The 9,050-nt window shown below is 44.8% G+C and overlaps 1 protein-coding gene across 1 annotated transcript in view; it reads right to left on the bottom strand.

The window, feature by feature from the left end:
- Window positions 1–8,220: 8,220 nt before the first annotated feature.
- pgap2 (post-GPI attachment to proteins 2) overlaps window positions 8,221–9,050 on the bottom strand; it is a 9,902-nt gene continuing 9,072 nt past the window's right edge. Inside the window, exons 5-6 of the mRNA XM_035666408.1 lie at window positions 8,655–8,763; window positions 8,221–8,578 (exon numbers count right to left, since the gene is read on the bottom strand). Of these exons, the coding sequence (XP_035522301.1) occupies window positions 8,448–8,578; window positions 8,655–8,763 (240 nt within the window). The 3' untranslated portion in view covers window positions 8,221–8,447. The remainder of the gene's footprint in view (window positions 8,579–8,654; window positions 8,764–9,050) is intronic.

The following is a 9,050-nucleotide window of genomic DNA, read 5'->3' as shown; positions in this document are numbered from 1 at the left end:
ACACAAACCAACTGTGATGTGAACTAACTTCCATTATCTTGGATCCCAGTGAGACTCTTATCAGCTGCAGACAGATAACAGCCAGCGCTCTGTGCCACCATCTTATCACCTTCCTGAAAAGAGAGAATCAGTTCTTCATTCAGCCGACACATTATTGTGATCCGCGCTGACTACCTGTGTCAGTGCCACATACCTGCACATACAGTCGCAGCAGCAGCTGATTTATTCTGCTGGATTAGATGCAAACAAATTAAACATGAATTATTACATAAAAGTGAATTAAATGAATTATGGGAAGACGGTAAATTCAAACTGTCTGAAAGAGCAGAGCGACACACTGGATTAAATTACAGACACGTGGGGACTCATTTGCTCCCATTAGTCATCAACATGAGGGAACAAACAGAGCGAGTGATGCAACTCGTTAAGGAACGATTAGTGAAGGCTAACAAGTATATAGAATATGAATGCATGAATTTGTAGCTAATAGCGCTGTGTGCTACGGCCCCCCCCCCCAGCCAGCTGTACGTGGATTCCATTAGCGGACTGGAGCTCCCAGTGAACAGCAGGTCCAGACCGGGACTGAATGCAGCACCTGATGCTGACGGAGGAGAATAAAGGACTGAGGAGAGTTATTGCAGGTTTCGGCTCCAGTAAGCTAATGTTAGCTGCACAAGCTAACAGCATCAAACATTACTGTTAGCGACACTTAGCTTCTTTTAGCAACAAGTCATTAGCAGCTAGCTAACAGCAGCTACATTAGCATTAGCTGTTAGCAAGTGAACACCAATTAGAGTCCAGAGTCCCCCCCCCTCCCGCATGCACACACACATACCCACACAGTGACCTTGTGGGGACTGATGTTTTGGAGTCCCAAACACACACTGACCCACTCTCAGTCAGTGGCTCCTCATTAATCACTGTATCTCTGTGTGTCCGTTAGTACTGACGAGCTGCAGTAACCGGTTGCATCAGCAGGTTTTGAAACTCCTCCTCCAGGGAGCGTGGAGGCGGCGAGCGCGTGGAGCGGCGCCAGCAGCACACATACATCAGGCGGCCGTGCAGCGAGTGGCTCTGAGGAGGCGGCCGGAGGAAGAAGCCTGGCCCAGCAGCCGGGTTGAGCAACAGCAGCGAGCCGAGCACCACCCTTCACCCAGTTGGTCTGCTCTCTGATTGGCTGAGGGTGAGGACGGGGGAGGGGGGAGGGGGGTGGCGGAGCAGTGAGCGACCCCCTCTGAGTGGTGACCCACGGAGACTCACATTAACACGTGCTGCCAGGGTCGAGGGTTCAAATCCCTGCTGGGTTGTTCAATACGTGGAGCAAAGCGCCAACGAACCAACAGCACGACCACCAACAGAATGACTAATACTTTTATAATACTCTGATACTGTAGTAATAATACTCTAATACTCTAATACTCTGATACTGTAATAATATTCTAATACTGTAATAATACTTTAATACTGTAATAATACTATAATACTGTAATACTATATATAATACTGTAATACTGTAATACTACTATAATACTGTAATAATACTCTAATACTGTAATAATACTCTGATAATACTCTAATAATATTCTAATACTGTAATAATACTTTAATACTCTAATAATACTCTGATAATACTGTAATAATACTCTAATATTGTAATAATATTCTAATACTTGAATAATACTCTAATAATACTCTAATAATACTCTAATAATACTCTAATACTGTAATAATACTCTAATAATACTCTAATAATACTCTAATACTGTAATAATACTCTTACAATACTCTAATACTGTAATAATACTGTAAATACTCTAATAATACTCTAATAATACTTTAATACTGTAATAATATTCTATCACTCTAATAATACTTTTATTTATACACTTTTGGGGAAACTGTCTTTCTGGGGACCAACGGAGAGAACAGACAGCTGATTCTGAGGTTCATGTAAACAATGTAAACAATGTAAACAATAAAAAATATAAACTGACTGACTACCATCAGTCTGCTTTGTAGGACCTGAAGGCTGATTCAATCACAGACCTGGATCCTGATCCAAGAAACCTGGATCCACATCAGTCCTGATCTGAGGAGCAGGTATACTGGAGAGACTAAAACCTGCACTAGTCCGGATCCAGGTTTTACTGCTTTCTGGATCAGGACCCTCAATCTGGAACCTTTCATCGTCCTCTGCTGCAGACAGGTTCAAACAAACACAGCCAGCCCTGCCAGCAGTTATCACTGGGGGGTGATGAGAGGAGGGCGCTGGGGGGGTGAGAGGTGGTGAGGAGGGCTGAGGAGGGGGTGGGGGGGGATTGTTCATGCTTGAGGTGTAAAAAAATAAAAATAGAAGATCACAGAGTGGCTGGAGGCAACTGCTGCTGGTAGCCTGCTGTTCTCATGATGTAACAGAAATAAATCTAATGAACGCCTCCCTGACACATCACTCCTCACCCCTCTTCCTCACCCCTCCTCACCCCTCCCTCTCCTCAGGTTAACTGGCGGCAAGCCGAGCAGCAAACAAGCGTCGTTTTCAGGTGGCATCCAGCTCTGACCTGGCAGTGTGAGAACGGCCTGTTGGGTAATTCTACCGTCAACACCTCTGACCAGCGCGGCAGCGTTCCAGCCGGGTCAGAATGGGTCTCACTCTGGTTTAATCAGCTCTTCATACTCTGCTCTGATTGGCTGACATTCAGTTAACATGGAGGATTTGAGTACAGTTTAGAAACAATTCAACGGCGCTGAATCCTGACAGGAGCTAACGTCTGCTGGATAACCACAGCTAACGATTTAACTTCCATGCTAAACCTGCAGTTTCTCTAACGCCCACTAGAGGCTCCGGCAGTGAGTCAGTCTCCATAAGGCAAGGTAAATGATGGTTTAGAGTAAAGTTCAGAGTAAAACAGACCATAAAGCAGGGTATGCTTAGGGCGGGGCTACCTTGTGTTGACAGCTCATTCTCAGTGAGTCCGTCCAGCTCAACGCACCAAACTCAGATCAAACTGTCAAACTAGGCAGTGCTGATCAGATATGGATCCAGATTCTGTTGTTTACTATTTCTCTTCTCAAATCTGTTCATAAAGCCCAACTGGAGGCTTTAGCTGGAGGACGTTCTGAGAGGGTCACACCTGGTATCCTGCCCTGTAACAACTTGACTCTCTGAGGAGGAAGCACTGGCTCATCGGGGACACTTCCCCTACCTGGGGCTGTTTGTAGTAATTAAAAAATGTCTCTAAATTAATGTGCTAATGATTTATTACTGTTACATGTTTATCATCAGGCCTTTAAAACAACACAGCGCACCTGCAGGGTGACGCAGACTCACCTGTGTGAGACTTTTCCAGCCTGTACTGGTTTGTGTTTTATCAATAATGGTTCCATTGATGGAGAGATTTACAGCCAGCAAAGAGCCATGAAATCAACCCTGCTTTCTGTCACTGGCTGTTGTTTTAATCCTGCAGCCAGAACATACCTGGCCTCAGACCAGCTGCAGGTTCACACTCATCGTGACTGAGAGTGTTTCTACCTGCTGGTTGTTTTTTGTTTTTGGCTCAGGTTGGACTGGGTCTGATTACAGGCACAGAGGTGTGAACGCTCCACAACGTCACAGTGGAAAACTCTTTACAGTTTAACTAACAGCAGCACGTCGCCTCCTTCAAAAGGACCTGTCAATCACAGAGATGCTGGAAATTCCAACACACACACTCACATTCATTTCCTGGAGACTAACCCTCGCCTTAACCTTTGACCCAAAAATAAACTTTTTCCTTATTGCTTTAGTCCCCAGTTGGACGAGCTGTCCTCGACTAACCGGTCTCAAACGTGTCCCCGAATATAGTCAGATAGTATTGAGTCTTATGGAGAAGTTGATTTATGAGCTTAGTAAACAGTTTAAAGCAGGGTATGCTGGGGGGCGGGGCTACCTTGTGATTGACAGATCATTCTCAGTGAGTCCGTCCAGCTCAACGCACCAAAAACACACAAAAGAACACAAAAACCACATGTTCCTTAGTTCCAGGTGACAGGAACAGACTTGTCCCCACAACATTAGTAATACACGACTACGTGCACACACATGACTCAGGACTCTGATGTGATAAATAAACAACAAACACACAGATGCATTTTCTGATCTGACGTCTCCATCAGCAAGACGACTCACCTGTCATTGTCTCATGAAGTGACAGCTCTGTGGTTAGGGTTAGGTGACTTTCCTATTGGCTGTTACAACCGACTCCTGCTGCCGTTAAAACTTGTGGGTTTGGAGGGATTGAGCGGAGTGATGGCTGCGTCCTGATATGAGGCAGCAGAGCGAGAGGTGGAAGGTTTAGATGCTTTAACTGTGAATGAATTTGCTGTGTACATGATGCAGCGATGGTGAATGAGCTGCTGTAATGGTCCGTACGGTCCCCCCTCAGTACTCAGGGCCTCTTTGGGTGGAGGGAGGCTAAGGAGGTGATGGTCGTGGGTTTGTAGGCCGTCCATCACTGGTCTTGTCCTCCCCTCTCAGATCAGCAGAGCTTGCATAACGCTCTCTCTCCCCCCTCCAGCCTGAGGACGCTGGGCTCACTGCAGTTTATCTGATCGCTCTGTGTGTATTTTTGTCTCCAGAAACCGATACAGCGGGTTGTGAAACGTCTGGCGAGTTGATGTGTCATGTTCTGCTCGAGGGGTGATTTGGCTGAAACTGCTGGCTCAGCACGATAGAAGCTGGAGGTTAATGAGTTGTAAGTGGGTTCGCTGCTCAGTGACTGTAAGCCAGCTCGTCCTCAATCTGTTGACCATCGTCATCCTGCTTCTTCTTGTCTCAGTGCTGTGACCTCTGACCCCGGCACTCGCAAAGTGTGTTGTGATGGTGTTGTTCCACCCCGAGCCTCTTGTAGAGGAACTCTCCTAAAAGATCTTCCCTCATTGAGTGTTCGACCACCAAAAAGACAACTATAATCTCCCTAAGGGCCATTGGAACCACCTAGAACTTCCTTAATGGCCAAAGAAGATCATAAAGGACCTAACCTTTTTAATCTTCACTAGAACCTCCTAACAGACCTCCACAACAACCTCAATGACAACCATATCCTCTGAAAGGACCTCTAGAAATGCCTCCCTTTAAGACATCCAAAGGAACACTAGAGCCACCTAAAAAAAGAAACTTCTATATCCTTCTCAATGACTGTGAGTACCCCTAAAATACCCCAGACCTTCTTTAGTGATCACAATAACCTCCTAGAGGATCACCAGAAAAACACCAAAATTCCAGAAAAGACCTCATCATCAATTATTGTTTACAAGAACCTCCTAAAGAACCTCTACAACCACCTAAATGACAATAATAACCTCCCAAAAGGCCCCTAAGATTAAAGAACACTGGAACCATCTAATGGATCCCCTGAGCCTCTTAAATGACCCAGAATCTCACATAGAACCTTCTTAGAGCCTTTAAAAGAAACTCTACGACCACAAAACACCCAAAGGAATACTAGAACCACCTAAAAACATCTCTGATCTTCTCAATGACCTCTAGAAACCCATAAAAGACCTCCAGAACCTCCTCCATGATCACAACAACCCCCTGAAGGAACACTAGAACCACCTAAAAACCTCTCTAACCTTATCAGTGGACCATGTAAATCTCAAAGAAGACCCACAGAACCTCCCCAGTGACCACTAGAACCTTGTAACACTTATGTTGATTCCTTAATGGCTTCTAAAGCCTCCTAAAGAAACACAATAATGGAGTCTAATGGACCTTTTAAAGACCCAGAATTTCCTAATGGAACACGTTCAGACCCACAGAACCTTCTCTGAGACCACTAGAATGTCCCTAGAACCATTTCAATGACCCATAGAGCCCCCAAAGGAACACTACAACCACCTAACTGACTGCTGATACCACTGGCACATCTGAAGGCATGATCAGAACCACCTAGTGGACCCTTAGAACCCTGTTAAAGTGAGTTTATATGTGGGGTGAATAATGGCTGAAATGTAAAATAAAGTGTCTAGTTAAGGAAAGAGAGATGCTGTTCACTCGTCATTACTTCCCAAAATCCAACAACAAAACAAACAAACCAGGAAAATTAAAGACAGAAAGTTATCTTTAGGATTGGACTCTGACTGTCACAGGCTGATTATTGATCAGCTGACCGTACCTGCAGTCAGGTCACTGTCAGTGGTTGGATGTTGCCCCCTGCAGGTCACTGAGAGGAACTCTTCCTGTCAGACTGTCTTCATATTTTATCTTTTTTATTTTTATCATGTATGTTCTCAGTAGCCTTTACAAACTAAGGTTACCATGGTGATGAGGACAACAACATCTAGATGTAAACAAACAGAGCTTGAGACCTACTGTTCATCTGCTTCTACACATCAAATCAGGGATATTAAACGCATCCAATCAATAAGAAAATATAAAGTGTGATAAGGAGGTGAAGCAGCGTGGGATCATGGGAGTTGTTGTTTTCACCACCATTGGCGTCACTGCACTCCTCTCCAAAAACAAACAGACCGCTGGATTAAAACCACTAAACAACTGAATAAAGCAGTTCCACCTTAAAAATCACTGGCTGTCTCCCAGCGCTGTTGGACAGACAAAGGACGTCCCGGAGGGCTGCGAGCCGGAGCTTAACGTTAGCTCAGCTTGTTTCTCTGATAACTTAAGATCCAGACGTCCGATGACTAAAATCCTTCATCCGGTTCAAATCTAGAGTTAAAAAGCACCAAGATCTAAACAGTGGATGGTAAACAGTCAATGTGTGACAGCTTCTGGTTATTAATTATTGATCAACTAGAACATAGCTCTAAAGTTTATACACTGTGTAATGATTATAGATTATAGATTTAAATTCGGTACAATATATAAGAGTTCATTCAGGTGAAAGCTTCTGGAGAAAGACAGTTGATGAGAACATTTCAACTAAAGATTTGCCTCTGAACTTTCTCTGCAGGTGAAGTTTGACTTTGTGTTTCAGGATGTCGTCTTTTCCTCCGGAGTGTCTCCTCAGAGGCCGGAGCCACTTCCTCTTCCTGTCCTTCATCAGTGGAGTTCTGCCCCGAACATTTTACTGCGGATGTTTGAGAGCTCCAGTGTGTAACATTAATATTCATAGATCGGCAATACTGGTCCTTTAATGGGATTAAATTTCCAGCAGTGCTCAACAGTCAAGTTTCCAGAGCAGATTTGAACTGGATTTCCAGAAAATAGTCAAAATAAAACTTGACCAATGGAGATAAACAGCTGATTCTTTAATCTTCTAGCTAACGGACGTTGGGATTGTCTGCTCAGGATAACTTTGCTCACTGGTTCAAGGTCCAAAATCAACTTTTACAAGAAAAATAAAAATATGTTTTATTGGCCATGGATTACAGTTTACAGCTTTATGTTTTATCCAGGATCTCTGACAATAATCAGACACTACTTCTCGCAAAACTTCTGACTTTTCCCTTCGCCTCTGTGTTTTTCTTCCCGGTGGCTGAACACGAGAACTAATAACATGTAACGAGTTCACACTGTGTGATTTCAGCCCTGATTTTACTCGTCCACTCCGTCCTGCAACGACTTCTGGTGGTTGTCGAGGAGCGAGCTGCGGCCAATGAGAGCAGTCCGTCTCCAGCACCAGACAGGAAGCAGAGAGCCAGGTAGTTACCATGGTAATGGCAGCAGCGCACACATACATAACAGCCGGTGAATGAACGCCGTTATGAGTCGGTGCTCAGTCGGGTGTTTATCTGATCGACCAACAAGCTCTTGTTGTACTCCAGCTTCACGCACGCTGGCGGGGATTTGACAGTAAAATGAGCGAGTGAGTCACACAGCAATAACTTCCTGAGAAATCCTCAAACTGTTTACCTGCGGCGCCCGATGAGTGAACGAGGAACTACTCGTTACCAGATGAAACCAGTTACACTAACGTAGATTTTGATCCTTGAATACCTTTGCAGGTATTTCTACACTGTAGCATCACCCCGAAATGCCACCGGGCGCCTTTGTGACGTCCAGGTTCGGCTCCGTGATCAGAGCGTCGTTAGAGCGCCTCCAGTCTGTCACATTTATATCTACCTGTCACCATATACAGCTCTTTTTATTTTAAACAGACATATTTTACACATTATTTATGTGTATTTATGTAATATTTGTAATGTGCAGTTGGACAGCGAGGTATAATCGTACGTTTCAGGCCTTAAACTTGGCCGCTGTGGTCAGACAACATTAAACATGGATTCTTTTCAGAGAGATTTTCTTTATTTCCTAAAAGTTTCTGGCAGACAAACACTTTCTCAGAGTGTGTGGATGAATAATGTCCTGCTTTAAACCCTTCTGAACCGTTTGAACGTTGTGGCTCCAGAAGGTCACAGGTGAGGCTGAAATGATCTCACGTTCACACTCGGGTCCCGTCGCTGCGTTAGCTTCCACCTTTTCTTTTACAAAGTCTACCAGTGAGTGCTGCTCAGTATCGCTTGTCCTCCGGCGGCGTGGCCACGAGCACCTCTTTGCTCCCGAAGTCCCAGAAGGCCGTCATGTGGAAGGCCATGTTGGAGAAGACCACCAGGTACTCGAAGAGGGCGAACAGGGTGTAGACTGGAGGACGGAGAGAGGGGAAGTGAACAACGAGGGACAGTCATCCAGTAAACTGTGAGAGCAGGACGACACTCACCTCCGGACTCACAGAACTTATTGTGGCGTCTGAAGAAGTACGCGGCGGCCGCACAACAGCTGACGTTAAACAGGAAGAGACGCAGCTTCCAACGATATGATGTCATTTCCTGAGACAGAGACAGTTTATATTAATAGAGCAGAAGACAGAATATTGTACAAACTGACAAACTTATAAATGGAGTCCGGGCCGACACCGAGTCCAACACAGAGTCCAAAGTCAAAGCTAACATCACTGTAAAGCTAGTGGAACATATTGATGATCGTGCTGTTAGCTGGATAACGTTAACTTGGTTGTTAAGAAGAAAGAAGAAGAAGAAGAAGAAGAAGAAGAAGAAGAAGAAGAAGATATACTTTACACACAGGAGGTGAAACTGGCACCTCTCCAGCTACCAGT

Source organism: Morone saxatilis, unplaced genomic scaffold (genome assembly GCF_004916995.1).
Source record: "Morone saxatilis isolate NCDOM2014 unplaced genomic scaffold, NCSU_SB_2.0 Contig20, whole genome shotgun sequence".
Taxonomy (NCBI): domain Eukaryota; kingdom Metazoa; phylum Chordata; class Actinopteri; family Moronidae; genus Morone; species Morone saxatilis.
The sequence above is the reverse complement of the archived record's forward strand: the minus strand, read 5'-3'. Positions and strand labels throughout refer to the sequence as shown.